The sequence below is a fragment of the Mustela nigripes genome, chromosome 17, assembly GCF_022355385.1.
Source record: "Mustela nigripes isolate SB6536 chromosome 17, MUSNIG.SB6536, whole genome shotgun sequence".
Classification (NCBI taxonomy): Eukaryota; Metazoa; Chordata; class Mammalia; order Carnivora; family Mustelidae; genus Mustela; species Mustela nigripes.
This window is the reverse complement of record NC_081573.1, coordinates 48,227,109-48,253,847: the sequence shown is the minus strand read 5'-3', so window position 1 is coordinate 48,253,847 and position 26,739 is coordinate 48,227,109. Positions and strand designations below refer to the sequence as shown.

Genomic DNA, 26,739 nt, shown 5'->3' with positions numbered 1-26,739 from the left:
CTTGGGTGGCTCAGTGGGTTAAAGCCTCTGCCATCGGCTCAGGTCATGATCCCAGGGTCCTGGGATCCAGCCCCTCATTGGGCTCTCTGCTCAGCAGGGAGCCTGCTTCCTCCTCTCTCTCTGCCTGCTTCTCTGCCTACTTGTGATCTCCGTCTGTCAAATAAATAAATAAAATCTTAAAAAAAAAAATTGGAAAACAGAGAAAATAATTTTAGTTTCAACAAAACCCCATTCCCTTCTCTGAAAACAGTCTCCTGTGAAATTCTAATCCACGAAGACAGACAAAACCCTACTTATTAACCAGCATAGTCTGAGCTCCCAATAGGCCCTCTCTAAATATTACACATAGTGACCAAAATCTGACCCCACCCCAAGATAACCACGGCTGATAACTATGTTATCTATCCTACCATTTTCCCCAATGCAAATATATGACATAAATATTAATATGTGAATTTTTATGAAAATAGGATCTGACCATACTTATTTGGAATTCTATTTTTCTTCACTTAAGAGTCTATAGTAAACATATTTCCATGTCACTCTCTGTCATTGGTGGTGATGGCCAGGATGGAATTCTATCACGTAAATATTACACAATTTATTTAAGTAGAGCCCAGTATTGACTATGTAAGTTGTTCCCATGTTTTCCTGCTAATAAGGAGAGCTGCCAGTGACAGCCTTGTCATGTATATCTTTGGCTACTCATGAGTGCATTTTTAAAGATAAATTTCTGGAATTTCAGGGTCAAAGGGTCCCTGCCTGTTGGGCTTCTTTGCCTTGTCTTGCCAGATGGTATGCGGAAGCCATAGGTCATTTATCGCTTTTCCTACCTCCAGCAAGAGATGCCACTTGAGCTGAATAAGAAGGTTCCTGCTCTGGCCACACTCAGCCATCACCAGGATTCAAGCCCCGCATCTGGCTCTCTGCTCGGTGGGAAGCCTGCTTCCTCCTCTCTCTCTGCCTGCCTCTCTGCCTACTTGTGGTCTCCGTCTGTCAAATAAATAAATAAAATCTTTAAAAAAAGAAGAAGAAGAAGAAAAGAGACATTTCCCACGGAAGACTTCCCAACGTTTTTATGTAGATACTCTGTGCTCAGGAGATGGAGCATAAATCCTCATTCCTTCCAAAGAGAACAGACTAGAAAACCGGACAGATGCTGTGTCAGCCGCATGATCAAGGCCAACTAACTATAGGAAGTTGTCCCGTTGACAGTATCCATCCTTGATATGACGTGGAGAGAATGATTTTTTACTTCAGAGGTCTTCCCAAAAATCCATAACCCCAGTCTAACCATAAGAAAAAAACACCAGGAAAATCCCAGTCGAGGGACATTCCACAAAATCCCTGACCAGTACTCATCAAGACTGGCAGGGTCATCCAAAGCAAGGAAAGTCTGAGAAATGGCCACAGCCCATTGGAGCCTAAGGCGACATGACAGCTGAATGTAATGTGGGATTCTTGATGGGATCTGGGAACAGGAAAAGGACAAGGACGGGGTGGGCGGAACTAAGGCAGTCTGAACAGTGTAAACTATTACATTAAATATTAGCTAATGAGGGTGTATTGATGTCAGTTCATAAATGATGACAAAAAGCACAGTGCTAATGTAGGACTATCACAGGGGGACCACAAGTGCCCCAAAAGGCTCACTGTGCTCTCCTGGGCCTGGAGTCCCTCTGTTAGAGAAGTCCCTGGTTACCTGCGTGGGGGTGGGGAGAAGGAGCTACCTCCCAGGCCTCGGCCTTCTAGACGCGGGGCCTTGGTGTCCAGTCACCTGAGTATGAAGCTTTCCGCTGTCCAGATTTACTCTGTGGCCGGGTCCAAATTCCCTTCCCTCCCAGCGCCAGGAACAACAGTAACCGTTGTCTCCCTGGGGCCCTGGTTGGCCCTCAAGGATCCTCTTGGGGTGCTGGCAACTGGTCAGGCACTCCAGCTGTTCCTTCTGGTGTGAATTGCTAGTTGTGAGGCCTCCAGAGCCTGCCTTCCGTGGGACTGAGTCATGCTGGGATCATTTGCCTGCTGGGGAATGGGCGAATGCAGTCGGGGTGGGAGGGGTCAACCCCCTTCCCAGAGTGCTGGATCCCTGCCTTGGAATAAGTGCGGCTCTGGCCAGAGATCCCTCTTCCCGTGCTAAGGGATGAGTTAGTGACACCGTCCCCGAACAAGCAGCTGTAAGCCATTGGCGGGGACCAGATTGAGGCAGGGGCTAGACAGTTTGGAGGTCATGACCCCTGCTCCACCCCTCCCCCGGATTTCCATTTCCCTATACTCAGGGGTGTGGAGAGGGTCTTTCCCCACTGTGCGCCCCGTTCTGGCCTGGGCTCCTAGAGAAGGGGCTGATGGGAAAGAACACAGAAACAGTGGGTGAAAAGAAGCCAGCCAAAGCTGGAGAGAAGGAAGGAGCAGCCTGGGCTCAGGGAGGGAGGGGCCAGGGTGGCAGTGGGGGGCCTCTGAGACAGCGGGCGCATGTGGCTGGGAGCCCAGGCACCAGGCTGAGCTGCTGCTCCCAGCTCAGGAGCCCCAGTGCCAGCTGGATGCGGTCGGGTGGGCACGGGCAGGGCTGCCTGCCAGACACACACACAGAGCGCCCTTTGAGGAGGTGGCAGCTGTCGGCCCAGAATCCCCTCTGTTTGCAGTGGCCCTGCCTGCTCCCTCCAGCAATGTCTTACCAAGTACCAGGGCTGGGGAAACTGAGGCACATACTTGACAACGCCTGCTTCAAGGGGCGGACAACCCTGCTTAGGTGGAGCAGGAAGGGACCCCAGCTCATCAGTCCTAGAATCGGGACTTGGGCTTCATAGCAGGCTTCGATTTCCCTCCGTTCTTGCACATCTAGTACCCCTCTCATTGCTGGGGCCTGCTGTTAGGACTTTCCTAGGAGCATCCTAGAGAAAGATGAAGGCAGCCCCACCTCTTGGGGGAAGAAGGCTGGAAAGCCTCCTAAACCCCAACAGATGATCTGCCATTGGGGGGTTTTGAGGCCTGGGGACCTGGGGCCCGATCTGAGGAAGCTCTTCTCCCCCGGACTTTGTCCCTCTGTTCAATGACTCTTGGCACTGCACACCTGGTGGACAGAAGAGCCTGTAGTCCTGGGCACTTGCTCCCACAGACCTCTTTGAGAGCTTGAGCACTGTCCCCCAGGTCCTACCATGAAGTACATCTGTGGCCAGCCCGCCTCATGGAGCCCGCTCTACCTTTCCTCCTTGGTGTACACACTCACTCATTCTTTCTGGGCGGTAACAGCCCTTTCTCTGGGTGCAGCTTTGCCCAGGAAGGGTCACCAGGGAACAGGGATGGGCTGTATACCTTAAGTAGTGGACCCAAGTGGTCAGACTCCTGGTTCTGCCTTCTGGTAGCTGAGGGATTTCAGAGCCTCCGTTTATTAGATGTAACATGAGAACAGCAAGGCCCACCTGGCAGGGCGTGGGAAATCAGGGCGCACAGGTACAGCCACTATCAGTGCACACCATGGCAGATGTGGAACAGCTGAAGAAATTGGGGATGCTTAACCTTGGAGAGGAAAGGCTGGGGCCGCTAAGGCCCGTCTTCCAGCGTCTGAGGGCTAGTCCTTGGCCCTGGGTGGCCTGACGGTGGGTGGCCCTTGAGTGGGGGTTACGGGGAGGCAGGATCCTCCCTAAAAGCCAGTCCAGCTCTATCCGTCAGCTCTATTTGTCAGATGACCCGACAATGCGCTAGGCTGTTCCCAGGCAGTCAGGAGCTCCCCACCACCGAGGGAGGGGCAGAGGGGGAGGACACAGCGGGCGGAGGAGGTCTGGGCAGCGCGGCGTGGGGGTGCCCGGGTCTCTGGGCTCTCAGCGGGAGCAGCGGGGACGGTTTCTAGGAGCCCTGCGAGGCTGACCTGCAATCGCCTTCAGGCACAGGGACTGGGAGCCCCGCCAGACCGCAGGGCAGGCGCCCAGCATCCTGGGTTGGCCAACGTGGGGGGTGGGGGCTCTGGTCTCCAGAACCGGGTGGGAGAGCAGGAGACGGCGCGACTCGAGGTGGCCCATGAAGGTTGGGTGAGGGGCGGAGACCGAGCCTCCTCGCCGCGTTGGGCCGACAGAAAAATGCCGCGGTCCGGGGTCCTCGCCTTTAACGCGGCCCCCGGGGAGGAGACGGGAGGGGGAGGGGCGGCGCGAGGCGGCGCATGCGCGGGGCGGGCCGAAGCCGCCGGACAGTCCGGCCGCCGGGAGCGCGCAGGAGCCCGCGGGGAACCCCGAGAGCAGCGGGACCCCGCGCGGGGGGCTCTGAGCGGCGCGGCGGACCGGAGCCCCCAGCCTGCCGGCGCCGCTGCCCGCCCGGGCCCCGGGAGCGGCGGCCAAGATGTCCGTGCCGGTGAGTACCGACCGCCGGCCGGGACCCCGGGTCTGCTGCTCCCGGCCGGGCCTGAGACCTCGCGCCGCCCGCTGCAGGCCTAATGCCGCGGGGGCTCCGGGCATTAGGGCGGGGGTCACCCCACCTGGGGCCTTCCCGGGCCGGGCATGGGAGTTAGCGTGGGGGCGTCTCCCCCAAGCCGGTCTCTCTGCCTCTGCCTTTCTTTCCATCTCCCAGGAGCCGGCTCCGTCTGGGCTCCGTGCTGTTCCCTCCGGGAGCCCCCCCAGGACGGCCGGCTTCGCGGGGTCCTTTGTTGGCCCGGTGAAACCCCTGGGACGGCTGGGCCAGGCCGGAGTTCGTGCTGTCCCGCAGAACCCCTTCCCCCACCAGGATGGCCAGGCCTAGTGGGGAGAGGTCTGTGTCTCTCGCCGGGAACTCCCCTCCAGGACGACTGGGCCGGGTGAAGGGGGGGGGAGGTCTGTGCTGCCCACAGGAAACCACCCGGGATAGCTGCCCTGGTGTGCTCCAGGGACGTCCCCCGGGATGGTCAGGCCTGGGGCCGGCTCTTTATCTCTCCCGGGACAGCCCGCCCCCCAGGACTGTGGTCGGAGTGCGGATCTGTGCCTGCCCCCAGAAAGGCTGATGCACTCACTTTCCCAAGAAATTTTTCTCTGGGTGCTGGGACCAGACCTTCCTCCTAGCCAAGGGGGCTTCTCCTCTCGCCTGTCACCCCCTCTTTTTGGCCCAGCCAGGCGGGCTTGGCCAGTTCCCAGGCCATCATGGCTCCGGGCATAGGCCTGCATCTGGAGGCTTTGGTGCCGCCTCCTGAGGGTGTCAAGTGGTCGTGGCCACCCCCAGTCAGCAGGCCTCAGGTGCAGACCCCCGCCCGCTTTACAGATGGACAGACTGAGGTAGGGGCCCAAGTCCTGGATCCTCCCCGGAAGGGGCGCCACCTGCAGGCTGGAGAGCGGTGGCTTTCAGCCATTGTTTCTGCTGACTTCAGATCTCTTCCCTCTGACAGGAAGGCGCAGTGGTCCGTTGCGCCTGCCCACCTGACCTCCTTTTTGAGACTGCTCCTCACTCTGGACCCCACTTTTAGAGTGAGGCAGACAGGAGCGGCTTCCTGGCAGGGTAGTGGCCTCTTAGCCAACCATCCTGCAGGACGTAGAGAGCGGAGGAGCTGTGTAAGTGCAAAGCACTGGTATTATGGAACCAGAGACCCCCAGCTCCTGCCGCCCCCAGAGCGCTAATGCAGAGTTACAGATGAAAAAAGTAAGTCTCCCAGACTGTGCTGAGGTGAACGCCACCCCCTGCCCCGCCCCCGAATCCCCCAACACCTGCTCTGGTTCAGAGTATAACTGCCTCATCTTTAAAAAGAAAGAAAGACAGAAAATGCCTGTCAGGCCCCTTTCCTTCCTGCTCCGCTGTCCTGCAAAGCTCTGGATCTTTTCTGGCCCGGCTGTGACCCTGTGGGCACTGGCTGGAGGGGAACTGGACCATCTGAGCCTGCTTGAGGGCCTGGGGCTCTAGGGCAATAGTGAACAGGGGATGTGACTCAGGCCACATCACAAGCTGGAATGGTCTCATTTGGGAGGTCTGCGTCCACAGTCATAATCTGGACGCAGAGTCCAGGATGGCAGCCAGACCCCTTGCTTTGCAGGACTCTGGGCAGCCGTCCTGGGCTCTGTACCTCAGTGGCCCCCTCTGTAGAGGGAGAGGTGTGGCAGGGGGTGGGGTCTGACTTAGGCCCTCTGCTGTGGACACCTGCTGTATAGACCTGAAGCTGTGGTCTGCCCAGTCCATCCCCACCACTGGCAGCTCTAAGTCACTCGGCTCATTCCCGCCTAGTGCCGCAGCCCCTGGTGGTTCTGCAGGGGCTGGATGGGGGTCTCACCATCTGCCCCTAGTGGCTGGGCTGTCAGAGTACCCTGGCCCTCTCCTGGGACCTTGGACAGGGTATAAGCTGGTGGGGCGGGAGGAGAGATTCATTTTTGGACCTGCCGTGAAATGTTCTGAAAATTGCTTTCATGTGCTTGTGCTTGGCTTTCATGTGCTTGGCGGCCCCTTGGAGGCTTCCAGGCGAAGCCGCCTCCTTAAGCCAGAATGGTGACTGCCCGTGTGGTCCTCACGGATGTGTTTGGGTTTTAAGCACACCCATTCATTTGGGCAGTCTTTTCCTGGATGGGGCTGACGTAGGCACTTTGGCCCATATAAATTATGAGATGCTTCAGAATGGAATGGGAGGTGGTGGCAGGGAGAGAAAAGGTTGGGATGGGCCAGGTTGAGCCAGGAGTGACTTCCTCTTAGAGCAGGGGGTTGGGCAGGGATTAGCTGGTCTCACTCTGATATTTGACCCACATGGGTTCTGGAGCCCAGAGGTGGGAGGGCACACGGGGGCACCCTGCATCCCTGCTCAGTTGCTCCTTCCTCTTCCCTGAGCTGAGGGAAGTGCCCACATAGCACCTGGAGATTTACTTCCTCGCTGCTCCCTGACATTGGCCTTCTTCTTGGGCTTGGCCATCTGGCACCCCAGGCCTGTCTCTTCCCTCTGATCAGGCAGGAAGCATTTGAAAGGCAAACCGCTGTGCCACCCCCCGAGAACCCTGGTGGGCATTGGCATGATTTATGTGTAGGAGCGACAAGGTGCTGCCTGCCCTGGCACTGTGAGGCAAGAGCCCAGCTTCCAGCTTGTGGATAAGTCCCCTGATGTCTGTTCCTGCCGCTCCTTTCCCGTCTGTGAAATGGACACGACCATGCTAACCTGTCTGCTCCTTTATATTTTATTTATTCATTTAACTTAATCTTATTACTTTTTCTTTTCTTTTTTTTAAATTAATACTATCTTTCCTTCTGCTCCTTTACTGGTTGCCAACGGGTCCTTTCAAGGAGTGAAGGCGTTGATGTGCGTGCCAGGAGCTGGGCTCTAGGCCTCACAGGGTCGAGGAGGACCTGTGTCTCGCCAGGGTTTTGTGGCCACTGAGAGACGACGTCGGGGTGGGAGCCGGGTCTGCCAGGACGCAGAGTCGGAAAGTGAGCATCGCCCTGCATGGCCTCTCTAATTGTGGGGGCTGCGGCCTGGTGAGCTGTCCGCAGAGGCCAAGACTGCTAAGAGCCTGACCCTCTGCTTGTGGCTTTTCAAGTATGAGTTTGTGTAACCCCTTCGGTACCCTGGGGAGAAAAGGCAGCTGAGACTCAGAGAGGCCAGGCAGCTGGCCCCAAGCAGTGCGAGTTCTGCGGCAGGGTGGATCTAGCCCCGTGAGGTCCCTGCTGCAGTTGGTGGAGATCAATGGACCAGGTGTGGCACCTGGTTGATCCACCATCGATCCCAGGAACCAGGGGTCGCTGGTTCCATGCCTGCCGGCGCCGTGATGGGAGAGCTGGCCAGGAAGCTGGGAGGCTCTGCGCTGGGTTCACTGCTCCAGGCTGTGGACAGCTGAGGCCTGATGGACTGGGCTTAGAAGAGGACAGAGGAGGAGGCCAGGTCTTAGACCAAAGTCCTCTGGTCAGTCTCCAAAGCACCTGGCTTGCCCCTCCTCCTACCTGACTATGGTTCTGCCTGGCCCTCCCTCTGTAGGAAGTGATCTCCGGCCACTGCCTTGCTCACCAGGTCACTCCTGATCTCCTGCTCACCCTGAAGTGCTCAGGCAGAGGGCAGCATTCTGCAAAGCCCTCTGGGACTCACACCTGTGATTTCGTGTTTATTGTTGGAGTTATCTGGTTGCTGTCAGGCTCCCTCCCCAGGCTGCAGGCTTCCTCGAGGTCAGACTCAGGCCTGCTTGGCTCGCCTATGTCTGCCCCGTTGCCCTAGCGGGCCCTGACTACCTGCAGAGCAGGCAGTGGGGTACGGGGAGCCCCGCGGGCATTCAGCCCGGCCCTGTACAGAGAGCCGGGCGCCTCTGCTGCTGTCCTGGAGGCCTGGCTGGGGACCGAATGAGGGTTCCCAGAGAAGCTGCTTCAGGACGGGGGGTACTTAGGGTGGGTGGAGGGCAAGGGCTCCAGAATGAATCGTGCTGGCTTGTCTACACCTTGACCTCTTACTGAAGCCCTCTGAGCCTGTCTCCACGTCTGTATTATGGGGAGCTTAACCACACTAACTCATGGAGTTTGGTGAGAACTTGGCAAGGGTTGCAGAAAGCTTTTAGTAAGAGGCTAATAAGTGATAGCAATTCCTTTGGTTGAGGTTATGATCTTTGTTCTGCGCTGCTGGCTGCTTGGTGTGTTTCCTGCCAAGGCCTTGGCATGGGGTGACCCTAGACCCTCACCCGCTTCCCTTACCTACAGGACCCCTGCCTCTTGGGCTTTGGGTAGCCAGGTACTTGTCCTCATCCCACTGACACACAGTGACCCCTGTTATGGCCACCAGCTGGCCCGCCGGGCCCCAGGCCAGGTGGGCACGCCCTGTGCTGGATGCCACCAGGAGTGGGTACAGACCAGCAGGCAGTAGAAGCCTGGGGCCCTGCAGTCTGTCCTCAGGTGTGATCTGGGGCCGCCTGCTCAGGAAGGGACTTGCTCAGGAAGGAGGCACATTCGGGGGGCTTAAGCCTGGGAGTGAGCCAAGTGGGCCATAAGAGCAACACTCACCGAGCCCCCACTTCCCACATTGAGGCATGAGGCTGTGCTCCCTGATCAGGGGTGCCTGGGCTCCTGCCCCTCCCCCCACCCCCCAGCATGCCACTGTGTCACCTTCACCACTGGGTCACTGTCGCCTCCCCAGCCTTTGACTCGGGCTTTGTCACAGCTGCCTGCTCTGATTGCATCCTGGTCCAACCCCATTGTTTTCTTTGGTTTATTCTCCGTCACTATTTGCTGGGCCATTTTCTCCGCCCCTTCAAGAGAAAGAAAAATGGCTGAGACAGGTTGGGGACTGTGGTAGAGGTGGTGTTGGATGCCTGCTCTGGTCGGATGGATGGTCACAAGTTGCAGCTCTAAAATTAATCCCTTCTCTAAAGGAGATTAGAGCCTGAAGGGGCTTTTCAGTAATCTAAATTTATTATTTAAAACTCTCCAAGTTCCAAGAAGGATTTGAAGTAGATTATAGTGAAAGACACAAATAGTCTGGGATGGTCAAAAGATCCAGAACTATGTAATGTATGGGGAAGATAGACATACATAACTTTAAGTTCCCTAACAGGGCAAAAAGGGTAACACGGTGGGTTTAGAATTGCAATACCTATTTTTGGTATTCCTGATTCCATGTATTTTTTCCTCTGTGTTTTGTTTAATTTTTACCAGTGAGACTCTTTTTATTAAAGAATATTTTATGTATATTGAAATGGACAGATGTTAGATGAGTTTTGACTAATGCAGATCCCATGTAACCGTCAGTCAAATCAGGGTAATGAACATCTCCATCATCTCAGAAAGTTTGAAAGTGTCCCTTTTATAGTCACTTGTCCCCAGCCCTCTGTAAGGTGACCTGTGTTCTGATTTTGTATACTGTGGCTTAGTTTAGCTTGTTCTTGAGCTTTCTTTTTTCTTTCTTTTTTTTTTTTTTAAAGATTTATTTATTTATCTTAGAACATACTAGCACATGCATGGTAGAGAATCCCAAGCAGACCCTCTGCTGAACACAGAGCCTGAAATCATGACCTGAGCTGGAAACCTAGAGTCAGATGCTCCACCAGTGGAGCCACCCAGGCACCCCTGTTCTCGAATTTTCTGTAAGCGGAAGCATATAGCAATGTGCTCTTTGAGGTCTGCTTGTTTTGATCCGTGCAGTGTGTACCGGGAGCTCTTTCCTCTCTGCTGTGTTGAGTAGTGTTCCATTTATGAATATGAAATTATGTACTTAGCCCTCCTCTTGCTGATGGATATCTGCCTCTGGTTTTTGTATGCTGGGTATTTTTAGGTACTGGGACACTGGCATGGCCGTTGGCGTAATACTCCATTTCAGTATTTTATAAAACCCGATATCCAAGCACGTGTGCCTAGAGAGTTGTCTGCACTTCCAGATCCTGTGTCCCCCAAAGTTCCATCTGGTTCAGGAAGTGGTGTGACCCCACACCTTTCTGTTCAGCCCTGTCCAGGTATCTGGGGTTTGTGTTCCCTCTTCCTAGGTTGTCCCGGAGGTGAAGTGTCTTAGGTTTTGGAGCCCCCTGTGTTCATCCAGTCCATTCCAGTGGTCCGGGCAGGGAGACGCCTCTAGGAGAGCAGGAGGGGGAAAGGTTGGAGCCTTACCTGAGCTGCCCTGTCCCTCCACCCTCTCAGGTCCAGACAGATTCCTGGGCTCGTTGCTCTTCGTTCCGAGACACCGCACTGGGCAGACACTCAGGGCTGCTCTGCTTCAACTCTGGGGAGCCCCAGGGTGGCGGACACCCCCCTACTCAAGGAATGGGGGAGGGGCTGCTTGAGAACTGCTCCCTGCTTCCAGAGCTCTTCACACAGAGGGCGTTGATGAGCCTGTGCTATTTTTACTAATCTTTACTGTTATTTTTTTCTGCATAATGAGCCTGGTAGAAGATTCGCACATCTGTTAAATGCCACCTTCTCAAAGAGGACCCTTCCCCAGCACCTTGTATAACCTAGCCCCTGGGGTCCGCTGCAGTCCCCTCCAGGGCTCTGTCCCCATAGGCATTCCCGTGTGTGTGTGTGTGTGTGTGTGTGTGTGTGTGTGTGTCTGTCTGTCTGTCTCCCCCGACCCCTGCCTCCCCCAGGCCAGGGACCCGATTTCACTGCAGCTCTATGCTGATAGTGACGGGTGCTGAAGGCATCCCCGGCACACTCTCACGTGGGCAGTGAGAGACCCCGTAACCGGCCCCTCCCCGGACGGCCAACGCCCCCAGCCTTGGCTGGTCCAGGTGGGGGCAGTGGGGCATCACAGGAAGGTTTTGTCCAAGGGTGTCCAAGGAAATTTTATTCCACTTGTGGTTCAGGGACTTAGGGAAGCTCAGGGCACCTGAGCGGAGGCTGGGAGAGTTGGGAGGGCTTAGCGGAGTGGCGCAGGGAGCCCCCGCCCACCGCCCTGTGCCAGCCACAGAGGGGCTGCTGTGTGACGGGCAGGTGCCTATCTGGGCTGCTGACACCAGGGTGCCTTGATCCACGGCAGTCTCCTAGCCTGGTGATGGGCTGGTGTCGTTACTCTGAACACAGGCACCAGCCAAGGCTCGGAAAGGTGCAGGAATGGCTGTGAATCCCACGCCAGCTGGAGCCGTTTACAGTCTTGGCCCCTGCCCTTGTGGGTGCATGTCCTGGGGTCCACGGAGCCTTTCTCTGTGGACTGGAGTGGAGCAGGGTGGGTGGGAATGCCCCAACAGTACTGGGACAGGTGCCTGCCTGCCGGAGCTGCCCCCAGAGTCCCCTTCTGTCACTCCACTGCCCCCTCGCGTCTTCCCCTGCCCACCAGCCAAGTGGCTGGGCCACATTGTTCTGCCCCTCCTGGGTCCCTGTGGGTGTGGGCACCTGTGTTCCTGCGGAAGTAGGCCTGGGGGGGTTGGCAGATGGCATTAGAAGTCATCCCCCTCCAACTGCCCTGATGTGCTGGAGCTGGTTGCTATGGGGAGAGGCGAGAGCAGATGGCTAGCTGGGGTGGCTTCTTGACCGCACCCTTGTCCCCGCCGGCTCAGGCTGTCAGCCAAGCCTGGGCAGCCACCAGCAGCTAGGCTTTTTCGCTGGGGACAGGGACTTGTCTTCGTCCCCCACTTCCAGCCAGGACCTTGCTCCTCTCTCCGCTGCCCCCATTTCTCCTGCAGACTCTTCCGCATTCCTCTCCCAGGTAGTGTTTGGGTGGGGGGGGCAGTGCGGGTGCAGGGAGTAGTGTTCTGGCCCCAGCAGAGAGGGCAGGTGCACCCAGGCCCTAATCTCCTTACTCACCTGGGGGGCCTGGCTCTTGGTCCAAGCCTCCACCTGCTTGCCTGCACCCAGGGGGATCCTGTCGGGAGAGGTGGTCTCAGAGGAAGATGAGAGAGAAGGGGTGCAGAGGAGAAAGGGGACTTAGGCCATTGGGAGTCCGTGCCCTGGGTGTGGCAGGAAGCCTCTGGGAAGTGCTCCGGGGCCTAGCCACGTTCAGCAGCTCCAGCCTGGGGCCTGCTGTGAACAGAGCCCCTCTCCCAAGCAGGTACTGCCCTGCAGGTGCCTCTGCTGCTCTTTAATTTTCAAATTAGAAAAGCATTGGTAAAAGAATTAGAGGAGTATTGCGTTCCTTCCAGTTCCCTCCTTGAAGGAGCCAGAGCAGGAGGGGAGGCAGCTGTGAGAAGCGGGGGCATTGCAATGGCTGGGAGCCAGGCCTGGAGCTCGGAGCTGGGCGGCTAGTCAGCCCCCGGCTCACACTGGCTGTGTCCCTGCACCTGGCAGTGGCACCCTGCCCTCACCCCGGAACCCAGGTGTCCGGGTGCTAGCCTGCAGGGATGTGGAAGAGGATGGCAGGCTGCCATTCGGCTCCAGGCTGGTGTCCCCACCCACCTTCCCCCAGTCCCACTCATCACCAGGAATGAACTGCCCCACTGGCCACTGGTCACTCTGTCCTCAGAGAACAGGAGAATGGGAAAGCTTTTCATGTCAGATATCTGCCACCTCACCCTAGGAGTACGTGCTCTGCCCTGTTTGGGGTCCCCTGGGGTGCTTTTCCACGGGGACACACCTGAGTCGCTGGGTGGGCGGGCTGTAGTCATAGCTCAGTTCTGGTGCTGGGACCTGGGCCCAGCACGTCCCCTGTCTGGGGCTCTGGGGAGTGGCAGTTCCGCCGGCCCATGTGCGGGGGTCCAGCCTGTGTGCGGCAGGGGTTCTGGACGCAGCTGGACGCGCGGCTTTCCGGGGCCGAGGGCAGCTGGCTTCCGCGCACAGGCTGGTTGTGAGCTTGCGGGTGCGAGCGCCCAGCGCAGGGGGACGGCGTCAGCGCCCTGTGGCCCCCAGATTCATCATTTCTTCCTGTCCCCAGGGCTGGCAGGACTCACCTCCGGCCTCAGGAAATCCTTTCCTGCTGCCGCTCCCGGAGCTGGCCATCAGCTGACGCATCCAGCCACCCTGTGCGCTGCTGGGAAAGGGGCCGCTTGCAGTCACACGGCGCAAGCCATCTCAGCCTGCTCTTTCCACTTCCCATCGTCACGGGCATCTTCTTGCGTGATTTCGGTCTTTGAATGTGGCCACCGTCTTAGCCGCACGGTATTCCATGGAGAGGCCGTGGTCGTCTAGGCAGTCCCCAGCAGTTGGACCTTTAGGTTAGGCCCCCCCTTTTGTTTGCCCTTACGAACACTGCAGCAGACATTGTTGGCCCTAAAGCAAGAAGAGTTCTTCGTGCGGCGGGTCTGACCAAAGAAGAGGACCCCAAAAGCCCAGAGAGCGGGAGCAGGGTTCCGAGCTCTCCTCTCCCTTTAGGGTCTGGGATCATCAGCAGCGCCCACCCCTGTGGACACTTTAATGGACACATGGGAGCCATTGCCCCCATGTGCTGGTCCCACTATGTTTCCCACTGCTCTGGGCCCCGGGGGAGGGGTTGGTGACATCCGCCCTCCAGCCTGTGGGCTGGGAGTCTGCCAGCAGGCAGGAGATGCCGGGCTGCCTCCAGCCAGCAGTCCCTTCCCCACCTCATCGCCCCCACAGTGCCCTGCCCTTCGTGTCGGAGTGAGGGCACGGGGCTCTGGTTCTGAACTCAGCCATGTTTGGGGGAGTGCTGCTTGTCCTTTGGGGTCTCTTAGTGTGACAGCTTCTTTGGCTTTCTGAGCCCTAGTGCCTCTTTCGTTCCCTTCCTGCCCTGTCCCAGAGCTCCACCTGTCTAGCAGCCTCATCATACCTTCTCTGGTCACCAGCTCTGATCCCTTTGTGGCTGGGAGCCGATAGTATGAGGCTAGGGGCCGTAAACTTGGTCTCAACCTCTTCATCAGGGAAATGGGGCTAATCATGAAGCCTGTTTTGCAGAATTGCTGTGGGCATGAAATGAGCACATGGTCATAGAGCCCTTGTCTGGAGCCAGCATGGAGGCCGTCCTGGGGGTTGTAATCCCTGTCAGAGCTTCTTGGCACTGAGGGTTCCCCAAACACCCCAACCAGAGTCTGCTCAGTTGATGCCCCTCCCCCTCCCATCTACCTGCAGACCTGGGAGTGGGCATCTCTTTCCCCTTCCAGTTACCTCCCTTCCATCACAGTGGGGCACAGATTCCAGGGCCTTGATTACAAAGCGGAAATGCCATTCTGGGAGGCACAGGCTTGGGGAGTGGGAGGGAGTTTAAGTGGAAAAGGAGCAAATTTTTGAAATGCCTCTGCCTGAGCAGGGTTCCCCTCCCCCGCCTGCCGGCCCACACCAGCGACCCCGCCTCCAGCGCTGCTTTAATCCAGAGCCAGAGTCTGGAGGGTCTCCAGTTCCCTTGGTCCCAGCCAGCCATCTCCTCTCTCTCCCAAGGCCAGCTAGGATGGAGTAGGGCCAGCCCGCTGAGGGCCAGGCCCTTTGTGTCCCCGCCCACTCCTGCAGAGACCCGCCTGGAGCCCTGCAGGCTGGGTTCTCTGCCAGGCCATGAGGACTGGTCTCACCTCCTCTGTCCACAAGAGGGGAGACCCAGGAGAACCTCAAGCCCCGCATCGGGCTTTCTGCTCAGCAGGGAGCCTGCTTCCCCCTCTCTCTCTGCCTGCCTCTCCACCTACTTGTGATCTCTGTCAAATAAATAAATAAAATCTTAAAAAAAAAAAAAAAAGTTACATGCTCTCTACCAACTGAGCCAGCCAGGTGCCCTAAGGAATGTGATTTTGAACAAGCTGTCCAGGGGCCTTTAGCCCAATGCCTTCCTTTTACAGATGGGAGAGGGCTGAGGCGGCACACCTGGCCAGGGGCTGGGTCAGTCGAGCCCTGGGTGTCAGATAGGTGCTTCAGGTGTAGGGGCAGCTGTGGGTCCATCTTGGGCTTGTATGTATTTTCTAGGCCATGCCAGAGGGTTCCCTGCAGGGCAAAGCCAGGTTTGACCCCCTGCTTCTCTGGCATTGTGAGCTGCCTAATGGTGTCTGTAAGCTCAGCCAATGGTCTAGGGGGACAGCTGAGGAGCCTGGAGATAAGGCACTGCACTGGTTCTACCCTAGACCTTGCTGCAGGCCATTGTGCAACCCTGGAGGTGCTCAGAGACTCTGGCATACCCTGATTGTGTTGTGTGGGGTGACGGTCACTATTCTGCAGCCTAGGTGCTAAAACCAAGGTGCTTTCCCCTCAGTTTCCCTGGGGTGCCTCTTCCTTCCCTCTCATTCCTGGCTGCCTCCTACCCCCATGTTGTTGGGCATGCCGTTAGGCCTGGACAGCACGGACTGAGGGATTGGGGTGGGAGCAGAACTCCTAGGGCAGAACCGAGACTATGGGGGACAATTCAGGGTCACTTGGTTCGTTTCACTGGAGAAGGGGGGAGGTGGTGAGCTCCTCAACCCTGGGTAGACCCGGACCCTCAGGCATGTCTGGTGGAACTGTGGCTCTGTGCCTCATTATGGGACCTGTTGGAGTTCCCAGCCTCCCTGCCTTGAGTCGTCATTTCCTGGGGCTTTCACGGTGGGCCTGACCAGAGTTGGTGAGGGGGGTCATTATTCGTTTTCTGCCAGCTGTGGTATGCCCCTTCTCGTTAATAGATTCATATCTGATCGGTCGGTCCTATGGACACGTGCGTAATGCCCACGGTTTGGTGGGAGGTGAAGGCAGAAGTCGACTTGAGGCCAGCATCTTGAGGGCTGCATGGGGGCTGCAGGGGCGCATGTTGGGGGTGGGGGGAGTAATCCCAGCGGTCTTCCCAGAAGAGGATGCGTTTGCTTAGCCCGTGAGGAAGGACGCGTTCTCGCCCTTGATGGAGGGCGGGGGACGTGCATTTGGAGAAAAGGTGACATCCCCCGTGCCAGCCTCGAAAGCTGGTAGCAGGCGGGCGCCTGGAGCCCGGTGCCCGGTGAGGGGGGTTGGGGCGGTCCCACTGGGCGGTGCGCGCTCGCGCCCCCAGGGCCGGCCGGCGGCTCATTTGCATGGGGAGCGGCCAATGGGCGCGCGCGGCCGGGCATGCTGGGAGCCGGGCTGGGCCGGTCGGGCCGCGGCGGCGGCGGCGGCGGCGGCGGCGGCGGCGGGCGGAGCGAGCTGGGACCTTCTCTGGGCGGTGGTGGCGGCAGCCAGCGTGGTGGCTGAAGCGGTCGGACCCAGGCCGGGACCCGGGCGGCTGCGGCCTTCTCGGGGCCCAGAGAGAGCGCGGCACGAGCAGCTTGGTGTGCGCCCCTGCGGGGAGGCGGGGCCCCAGTTCGGCCGGACACGATGAACTACCTGGTGAGTGCGGCGGCCGCGGCCGGGGTCCGGGAGCGCGGGGCCGGGGCCGGGCTCCTGCGGGCGCCGGCCGGCGTCCGCGTACCGGCTTCCAGGCGGCCGCCCAGCCCGCGCGCGGGGCGGTCCCTAGTGAGAGTTAAATGAGTGGCATTTCCTGCCGGACCTGCGGGTCTTGGGAACCGCTGGCCGCTGGAGTCTCCGCAGGGCCGCGACCGGGCAGGGGTCCGAGGTCCTGGAACCCATCTTCCGCCGTGGCGGGAGCGCGCGGAGGCGACGACTGCGGAGGATCCCAGAGCCTGCGTGCTCACGGGGCGGTTGGAAGGGCGGGACTCGGGCCGCTGGCCGGCAGGAAAGTTCCTGGATCCGGGAAAGTTGCTGGCCGGAGTCCCGCTCTCCCCCTGCCGGCCGCCGCCTGCTGGGTGACCTTGGGCCTGCGAGACCCGTCTCCGAGCCTCAGTTTCCTCAGCAACAGGGACAAGTCAGAGATTCCCTGGACCATGAACTTCCAGGAGGCGTGGATTTCCAGGACGCGGGGGGTTGGTAGTCCCTCCTTGGTCCATCTGTGTGTTTTGGCGTGGGGAGCTCCCCCTCCCCGCCCCCAGGCTAGGGATCGAGCGAACAAGTGCGCGGTGACCGACCGAGATGTTGGTGCTGCGGGAGAGCAAATCCTGGGTCTGTTAATGATTCACCCCCGGCCTGTGTGCGCTTGGATCCCCGGCCTGGGGGTAGGCGCTTTTCCGCCTTTACCTACCCTGGTTGCAAATACTGAGGTAGAAGCCTCCTGGCGGCGGCATCCAGGGCCACACTGTGACCCTGGTCCCAGCGTTCGAGGTCTCAGAGTGTGGAGCTAGGGGAGGAGCAGGGCCGCACTCGGGGTCCCCCCAGAGTGCCCAGCCCCTCACTGCTGTTGGAGGCGCAGCTCAGAGCACTGTTGAAGGAGTTGGAGAAGCTAAGACTTGCTGAGGGCTGGGGTGCTTGGGGTCCCTGGGCGGGTTATTGCCTGGGGGAGATTTTGGGGTCTTGGGTCCCAGACTGGGTGGGGGTAGTGGCTCACTTGTCAATCTTGGGGACATGGGGCTTCTTTTTCTCTACCCTGCCCCGAAGGTCTAGGCTGGGAGGCACTCTCCCCGTTTGCATGACTCCAGATTTCAGCCAGGCTGGGACATGTTTCTCATCCTTGAGGCGGGGAGACACATCCTCCGGTGTCCCATTTCCTTTCCTAGCTCAAGAGCTCATGATGTGGGGTCCCAGGGTGGCAGGGCCTAGAAAAGCAGGTGTGTGCTGGGTGCTGGGAGGAGCTGCTGACATGCCCTCCTGGCAGCAGCACCCACTACCCGCTTGCCCGGGGCCACAAAGGAGCCCCCATGGGAACTGGGTGGAGGCAGGGCAGGGCCAGGTTCTGCCGGGACAGTCAGCCTTGGTTCCAGGAGGAGAGCTGGAGCTTCTGGCCGTTACAGTTTGTACTGAACCAGGGTGTGAGGGCTGTGGGCTGCCAGGACCATCTCCTTGGGCATGGACAGGGGCGAGAAGTAAGGGCAGCAGCACTAGGGCCTCCTGAGTGGGAAGGGCCCCGAGACAGCTACTCTCTCTGTTGTCATCCACATGGGGAGACTGAGGCACAGAGAGGGAGAGGTACTTGTTCTCATGGGCTTGGATTCAGAGCTTAGTCTCCCAGTACAGCCCCACGCCCGGCCTCATGTGTGCTCTCCCACCCCCACCCCTGGATTGGGAGTGCTCTGGGCCCTGGGGTGCTGCCATGCTCTGCTGGCTGCCAACTTGGTGGGGTCCTTCTGGGTCCAGGACTGTGCTTTTGTGGTCCCCTCCTGGCATCCATTGTTCTGGGAGTTCCCATCACCTTTTTCTCATGGGCCTGGAAAACTCCCTCCTCCAGCTCCCAGGAGCCCACAACCAGTGGGCGGCCAGAAGCAGAGGCCAGGTGTGCTCCCCAGGAAGCTTCCCAGAGGGGTGAGGGACACTTGGAGAGCAAGGTGTAGGGCTGGGGTGATAGGGATCATTCTCCAGCAAAGACACTGGGCAAGCTTCTCTTTCTCTGGGCCCTCAGGGCCCCCAAATAAGGGGCTAAAGGGTGGTTACCCTTCAAGGAGGGGGATAGGGCTGGGCCTTCTGGCACTGGAGAGAGGCCTTGGCTCTCCTGTCTTGCTGCCCTGATTTCTTCCACTTGTAAGTGAGGAGTGAGGTTCGAGCCTGGGGCAGGGGGGTGACAGGGCCCCATATCGGACCCTCATCTCTACTGTGCATCCTAGAAATCAGGGATTTGATACTTTAATTTGAGTGAGAACCCCACTTTTGTACCGTTGTGTCCCCCTCCATTCCTGCTGAGTTGGTTGGTGCTGCTTGAAGGGTTGCTGAAAGTTACCACTCAGGACTGGAGCGTGGCAGAGCTGCAGGGGGCTTTAGATGTCAAGGTAGAGAAACTGGGGTCTTAGAAGGAGTGAGGTCCCTCCTGTCCCTGCTGGGGCTGTTCCTTCTGCCTCTGCCCCTCCATGATGGCATATCTGATTCTGGTGTTGTCCCTGAAGTGAAGGTCTGCCTCATGCCGGTCTCTCTGAGAGACCAAATGTCAGTAGTAGTGAACCGGCTGTTCCAGAATCCGAGTCCTTCCAGCAAGGTTCCAGAAACAGAGAAGGAGAGTAATGAATGGGTAGTCAAGTGTGGAGGTCAGGGTTCTGCCAGCCTGGGTCACTTGCCTGGGTTGGGTGGCAGTGGGGAGGATTCTAGAGGGGTTGGGGACCCTTCCCAAGCTGCTGGCAGTGGGAGTGGGCTGCAGGCTCCAGGACTTTGCCTCCCACCCTCTGGGTGCCCTTTCTCCGGTTTGTTTGCGGTCACCATCTGCAGTGTGTGACCGCTGCAGGTGCTCTGTGCCCTGGCAGGAGGGCCCTGCCCATGCCACTTTTCCTTCTCTGCCAGCCTCCCGGGGACAGTGTCTGGGATGCCCTGGCAGGGGTGGGGCAGGGTGCTGTCTCCAGTGCTGAGCCGGCCGGGGACAGGGAAGCATGTCCAGCAGCTGCTGCAGCCAGAGCTCGTGTTTGCGGAAGGGAGCCGCTGGCGGTGGCCAGCACATGACGGCTCTTAGTCCTTCCTTCAGCAGAGCTGCCCTCTAGGTGCTGAGCACCAGACAGAGGGCCGAGGACCCACATACGGTTCCCAGCCTTGTCCTGAGGTGGGTAGGGCAGGAGCTGCGCTCCCCTTGGGACGGCTCTGGAATAGAGGTGCCCATGGTTTTGCTCCTTTGTAGTCAACACTGAGGACTTGAGCCCAGACTCAGGCTAATCAGTTGTTCCTGGGTGTATTAGAGGAGTGATGGTCAGGCTGGCTGGGACGGAGTTTCACCAAGGACCTCTGGGAAGGGAGGAGACTGTCCCCAGAGTAGGAAGGATGGTCAGGACCCTGGCGAGTGGGCCCCGGGCTGCTGTCTTTCCAGGGGGATTCCAAGGGCACCAGTGAGCAGGGGTTGTGGATGCAGACTGCCATTCAGACACACGGGCATTGGGCCTGTATCCATTAGCCATGGGGGCTCCTTGGGACAAGCAAACAGAATACCCCAGAAATAATCTTGGCCTGAGTGTGAGATGGTTCTGGGTATGAAGGGAACTAGTGTTTTCCGAGTGACTACTGTGTGGGAAGCTCTGTGCTTGGGGCTGGGAGAGGGGTGTGTGTGTGTGTGTGTATGTGTTGCATTGGGACTCTGTGTGTGTGTGTGTGTGTGTGTGTGTGTGTGTGTTGCATTGGGACTGAGGGCCAGGGGAAAGAAAGGGTCCTGTCAGATCTCCCTCCTGGCTTCTAGGAAGCTAAGCGTCACTGCGGGAGCCAGCTAGCTCTGCTTTCTCACAGGGCACAGATCTGCCTGTGTCCCTAGCAAGTCAGGTCACAGTTCTGCTCGGTTTCCCTGTCTGTAAGGTGGAAGTTTCAATGTCCCATGAGGCTAAAAGGGATGATTCGAGTACGCGAAGAGCTTACCCCGACAGCTCGTCGTTACCGTTATTGTTGTGAACCTCTCGGTCATGTTTCTTCTCGCCGGTCCCAACCACCAGGTCACACCTGGAGTCAGGGTTTGGGGGTATACCGAGAACGCATCCAGCACTCCCCAAGGCAGCTGGCGAAGCCAAGGAAGAGTGCCACAAAGCCGGTGGATGGCTGCTGCAGTCTGCCAGACATGCGCCCACCTGCGGCTGAAGCCCAGTGACGCCTTGTCTGAGAGCCTGCCCCACCCGGTGGGTCTGGTGCCCACAGGTCCCAAGGACACAATGCGCGCTATTCTAAGAGCCAGGCAGGGTCTGTGGGGCGGCCCTGTGGGCTCCTGTGTGCAACAACCAGGGTGTTGTTCTGAGCAGGCCTGGCGGGCCGGCCTCTGCCTGGGGAGTGTTGGCATCAGGCTGGCATCACCTCCCCGTCCTTCTGGGGTGAGTGAGCCCCAGAGGGTCCTCCTGGCGGCTCCCAGAGAGGCTAGGATTTGAGCTTCTGCAAGCGGTACATCTGGCTAAGCCTGCCCATTGAGGACCAGGCCCCATGCTCGTGTGCCTGCGGGGTCCGTGCTGAAGGACACAGCCCCACCCCCCATCCTGGGCACCGGGGTCAGAGGCAAGATGTAGGCAGTAACAAGAGTTCTGGTCATCACTTGGAGTTGGGGGTGAGTGCCCAAGAAGAGGCCTGGTAACGTCCCTGGGGGAGTGGGGCACTGTGGAAGGTTTCCTGAGGCAGGGATGAGGTTGGCCAGAACCTTGGGGTGAGTCAGGCAGTGCTCTCGGTGGTCCCTGTGCACAGATGGCTGGTGGTGTCCGCCCAGACTGTGATGGCACCTCTAGAGGTCACGGCTGAGCCCCCTAACAGGTGGGGAGAAGCACCTGATTGGCCCAGCCTCTGGGGGGCTGGCCCTTCTTGCATGCTGGGTCCTGGGGGGTGTGTCCGGAGTAGAGATGCTCAGGTGCTGTCTGAAGGCTTTGCCCTGGCTGGCCTTACCTGCCGTGGGCGGCCACCGTTTGATGACATTTCCTGAGCTCTCAGGCACTGTCCCAGAGTCTTTACCAGTACCGGCCTACCTGCCACTCCAGGGCCACAACCCTGTCTCCCTCCAACCTCTTCCTCCCTCAGGGCCTTGGCTCTTTCTTTCTTTATTTTGCTTTTTAAATTTTTTTAACCTGGGGTGGGGCTTGGCTCTTGTCCATCCTCTGCCTGTGCACTCTTCCCTAGCTGGTGTCCCGGTGCCTGGTTTTCATTCTTCATGAGTCTTCTGAAATGTCACCTTGGGGAGGTCCTCTCTGACTGCCCTGTCCAGTGGCCCTGTCTCCCACATCATTTTAGGTGCCCCAGTCCCCCCCCCCCCCCACACCCTAATAAATCATTTGCTCTTTGCTTCACTGAAATGTAAGCCCCATGCAGACAGGGGCCTGCGTAAGCTAGGCCTGCACTGTCTTGCGGAGTCTGGCCCAGCACCGGGCAGAAAGCAGGAGCCGGTCAGATTTTTTGTGGAACAAAGGAACAATCCTATGAAACCAGGACTGTCCTTTTAGCACCGGGATCTGGGTATTCGCAGAGGGATCTGGGTATTCGCAGAGGCTCACGGACTTGCTCAGAGTCACCCAGCAGCGGAGGGAAGGCCAGACCCAGGACTGGTTTGCGCCACTGCTGAGCGACTCCGAAGGAAGGAGGAGCAAGGAGGAACGCGTCTTGGAACAGCTGGGGAGGCTTAGAGGCCCAAAGCTGGGGTGCTCGGCCAGCTGGAGCAAGGGGGCTGCAGAGAGACTGCCTCTGGGGCTCCTGGTGGGGGCACCCGCTGATGCAGACGGAGGCGCCCCTGGTGCCAGGCACTCTGTGCCACGTGCCCAGCCCTGGAGGTGCTTCCCGGCCTGGCTCCAGCCGCCCCAGACTATACAGTTGCAGTCGTTGTTGGCCTTGACTGCTCACTGAGCTCGCTGAGCTCACGCCAAGGGGGTGGGGGCTGGCCACCCTGGGTGCAGGAGGCCCCAGTAGCTCTCCTGGGCCTGGGCAGACCCTCCCCCTCTTCCCTCTTCCCCACCAGACCTTGCCCTCGGCAGAGCCTCCCAGCTTTCCTGAGCAGCCGGCACTGCCTGGGGGGGTCTGGCCGAGACCCCGCTGCCAGCCTTCCCTGAGCTGCCCTCCTGAGAGGTGAGGGGCCTCTGAGGGGCAGTCCCTTCCGTCTGTACCCCACCCCCTCTGACTGGGCTAGAGGGGAATTTTCCTGTGACTCACTCTGCTGGCACTTCCTGTGGTCACCAGGGCAGGGGCTGGGGGGGACCCAGTGGGGTGGCTCTGTTTTCTGGGGTCACAGGGGGAGGAGGGTAGGCCCGGTGTCCCGCCCCCTGACGGGATGTGATTCCCCAAGGCAGGCTGTAGACCATATTTGGGAAACTTGCTTTTCTTGCAGGCAGCCTGGGGATGGGGCCCATAGGCCCCCAAGTGCTGCAGGATGGCCCTTGCCCCTGCCTGCTCCTCCTGGGGCTGTGGCCTCTGGACCCGCTTCGGCTGCCTCTGTCCCATCCTGCCTTGGAGCCGGGGAGGTAGTCCGCTGTTCTTTCTCAGGATGTGTGTTTTTTCAAAGCCCAAGCCAAGAAATGCTCATTAAATACAAACTGAGAAATTCTGAAAAACAGGAAGAGAAAGCATCCCCCATTGTCCCAAACATTCACACTGTTATTCTTACCCTTTCTCCATTTTTTTTAAGTTCAGGTGACATTTTGTGACCGTGTAGTTAATGCTTCCGTGCGTCTGTGACCATCACAATCGTGATGTGGGCAGTGTTGCAACACCCAGCAGTTTCGAGCACCTTTGCCCCGGTGCTAGCCACGGTGCCGGAGTGAACCCGCTTCTGTGCTCTCTGTGATCTGCCCACCTGGGCTGACTTCTACCCCCAGCCTGGCCCCCAGCATCTGGCTCTTTCTGGGTCTGGAGACTCTGAGTGGCTCTGGAGAAATGGATTCCCAGCTGATCCCGATTTGTCCCCTCCCTGGGAGGCCCAAGCAGCCCTTGGCCTCCTGTCAGCCAGGTGCCCCCTTCATTCCTACCCCCTTCTGGGACCTTCTGAAATCTCTGGGTCCACCCTGATCCTGGCACCTGCCGGAGGGGAGCGGCAGGGCAGAGACTGAGGACGGAGAACACAGGAGCCAGCGGGGTTCTGGGCCTGCCAGCTTGGTGTCTGCCAGTGCTGGGGTCCTCCTGCCTCTACCCCATCACCCCCAAGGCCCTCCCCAGGTCCCACACAGGCTGCTTAGCAATGCGACCTCTCTGTGCCCGGGCCATGTGCAGCTCCTGTCCCTCTCCAGGAGGGTTTGCTGACTAAGAGAGCCCCTCAGCAGCGCCTGCTTCTTGGGTGGCTGGGAGAATTAGCAGGAGAATGACAGGGTAAAAAGTAGGGCCAGGGGAGGGTACATCCGCTGTCCGTATGAGACCCCTTTCTTGTTTTGCCGTATCTTCCTCATTGATTCCTGTTGCCTGTCCCTTTTCCAGAAGCATACATGCCGGTGTCATGTGTCTGCAGTCCTGCAAAATACGTAGAGTGTTTCATGGACGTTTATAATGTTTACATAAAGGGTTGTGGGCTTGCTACTCTAACTCGGGGGTGTGGCTGGCCTCCCTCCCCGGATACCTGGACACCTGCTGGAGCCCAGAGCAGAGTGGCAGATGTGTCCTCACATGCGGGCTGGGACCCTGCGCAGCCTCCGTGGTGCTCTTAGCCAGTCGTTTCCCTCCAGACAACGCGCTGTTTGTATCTTGTTGGTTTTCCATTGGGGCCTGTCTTGTCTTTGCCTTGCTGATATGTAGATGCTGATATGTAGAATGCTGCAGATTCTAGATTCATCCCTCTCTCATCGTTTGGTGACCTGTTACCCCATCAGCTTTGGGTTACCCGCCTCCCCCTGGTGAAAACCATTCCACTTTGGTGAGGTTGGATCTGTTTGACCTCATTGTTAACCTTATGTTTTGTGCTTTTGCGGTCTTTGTTTTTAGAGTTGTATGTCATAATTTTTTCCCACGTCAAGGTCATAAAGATATTCTCTGCAGTTTTTTCTTTTGTTAGAGTTGTGTCTTTGACTTGTGGGTCTTGAATGGTTCTTTGTTTATAACTTGAGGCGAGTGTGCGAATTGATTTTTCTTCCTCCGATGAATGAGTTTCCTAATACCACCTGTGAAACAGCCCTGGCCTGCCCTCTGCCCTGGGGTGCTGCCATGAAGGGTTGCATGTGGGGCTTCTGCCGCCGGGCTGTCAGCCAGCCCTGTCCTGGGGTACTGGTCCCCAGCGAGCTCGCTGAACCAAAGTCCTGGCACGTCCTCGTACTCCAAAAAGAGTGTGCTCCGTTGCATTTCATTTTCAGAACCTGCTTATTCAAGGACCTCTCTTTCTCCGTTAATTCTAGAAGGATTCTTTTTCTTTGGTTAAATTCCTTTAAAAAAAAAAAAAAGAAAGAAAAGAAAACTGGCATTTTTGTTACAATTGTAACTTATGAAGTAAGCTGAGGCAAATTGGCCTTTCATAGTGCTTAGTCATCCCACCGTGAACTTGGTGTGTTTTCTCTTTTATTCAGGTTTTTCCTTGAGCCTCTTGGCAGAACGTCCACACTTTTTGCCCTGAGGTCTCCTGCTGTCTTTGCTTGATTAATTCCTAAGTAACGAGTAGCTGGTGGTGGTGGTGGTGCAGGCTTTTCTGTATTTCTCTCTCATCAGTTGCTGGTCCTGGTTTGTTGGCATTATTACGGTCATGTGGTCTGCAGATGATGACGACTTTGTCCTGGCAGGTCCCCTCCCCACACTCCAGTGTTTTCCTCTTGGCTGGCGGGGCAGAGGCCCCGGGGGTTGGAGCAGGGAGGGTGTGCGTCCTGTTTTCTTCCCAGCACCTGCTGGTCAGCGTTCTCACTCTCGCTGTCCTCCTCGGCGTTGGTGCAGGTGGTAGCGCCGCTAAACCACTTTGGAGTGGTTTCCAGGAGTTTGTGGAGTGCCATCCCTGGAGTGTAGAACGCAGCTGCATCCTGGAGGAGTCTGAGGTAGTGTCCAGGCTTATTTGAGAGACGCTGGGATCAGCTGGGCGTCTCTGCTGCAAGCAGGAGGGGCAGAGGCCCCAGAATCTCCTCAGACCATCCTTTCTCAGTGCCAAGATTAGCTGCCTCGGGTGGCAGCCGGGCGGGCCGCCGAGCCCCTGGCATCCATCCTCATGCACCCCTGTGTCCTCTCTCCCCAGAACGTGCTGGCCAAAGCCCTCTATGACAACGTGGCCGAGTCCCCAGATGAGCTCTCCTTCCGCAAGGGCGACATCATGACCGTGCTGGAGCGGGACACACAGGGCCTGGATGGCTGGTGGCTCTGCTCACTGCATGGGCGCCAAGGCATTGTGCCCGGAAACCGCCTGAAGATCCTAGTGGGCATGCATGACAAGAAGCCGGCGGGACCCGGACCTGGCCCACCTGCCCCTGCGGCCCAACCCCAGCCTGGCCTCCACACCCCGGCTGCCCAGTACACGCCCATGCTTCCTGCCGCATGCCAGCCCCAGCCCGATAGCGTCTACCTGGTGCCCACCCCCAGCAAGACTCAGCAAGGCCTCTACCAAGCGCCTGGGCCCAGCCCACAGTTCCAGTCCCCTCCAGCGAAGCAGACATCAACGTTCTCAAAGCAAATGCCCCATCACCCTTTTCCCAGCCCAGCCCCCGACCTTTACCAGGTGCCCCCAGGGCCTGGCAGCCCCGCCCAGGACATTTACCAGGTGCCACCTGCTGCTGGGATAGGGCATGACATCTACCAGGTTCCCCCATCCATGGACACGCGCAGCTGGGAGGGGTCGAAGCCACCAGCAAAGGTAAGGCTGTATTGGCCTGAGCGGGCAGTCCACCCCCAGGCTTTGGTTTCTGGGCCCAGGCCAGACCCTTGGGGTCTCGAGGGCTCCAGCAACAGCTGCATGTTTGGTCTGGGCGGGGACAGGAGGTGAGTGTTTGGGGACTGTGTTATCTGGCTACTGAAGATGGACAGGCAGCTCCCAGAGAAGAGATCCCAGCTGGCCTTGGACTGTGAGGTGACCTTCAGCAGACAGACCCCAGTGGGAGGGTGTCCCCAGCAAAAGATGCAGTGTCTGTCAAAGGCCTGGAAGTCCGGAAGGGGTGGGCCGGCAGGACTGGGCACATGAACCCTAAGCAGCGGTGGGGGTGTGTGTGTGTATGTGTGTACGTGCGCGTCGGACAGCCCAGCGGGGGGCTTGATGCTCCA

General features: G+C 58.3%; 2 protein-coding genes across 5 annotated transcripts in view; both read left to right on the top strand.

The window, feature by feature from the left end:
• The window catches only part of LOC132005690 (uncharacterized), a 10,639-nt gene extending 9,080 nt beyond the window's left edge, over positions 1-1,559 (top strand). For both annotated transcript variants that reach the window (XR_009400875.1, XR_009400874.1), the window contains exon 3: positions 840-1,559. The gene's annotated coding sequence lies outside the window, so the exon portion shown is untranslated. The remainder of the gene's footprint in view (positions 1-839) is intronic.
• A 2,629-nt stretch (positions 1,560-4,188) lies between these two features.
• The window catches only part of BCAR1 (BCAR1 scaffold protein, Cas family member), a 35,839-nt gene continuing 13,288 nt past the window's right edge, over positions 4,189-26,739 (top strand). The window contains exons 1-2 of one of the 3 annotated variants that reach the window (XM_059383127.1): positions 4,189-4,338; positions 25,724-26,335. In XM_059383127.1, coding sequence (XP_059239110.1) covers positions 4,327-4,338; positions 25,724-26,335 — 624 coding nt within the window. In that variant the 5' untranslated portion in view covers positions 4,189-4,326. Of the gene's footprint in view, positions 4,339-16,305; positions 16,519-16,997; positions 17,052-25,723; positions 26,336-26,739 lie in introns of those variants that run through there. The other 2 variants (XM_059383128.1, XM_059383126.1) reach the window with 2 other exon arrangements.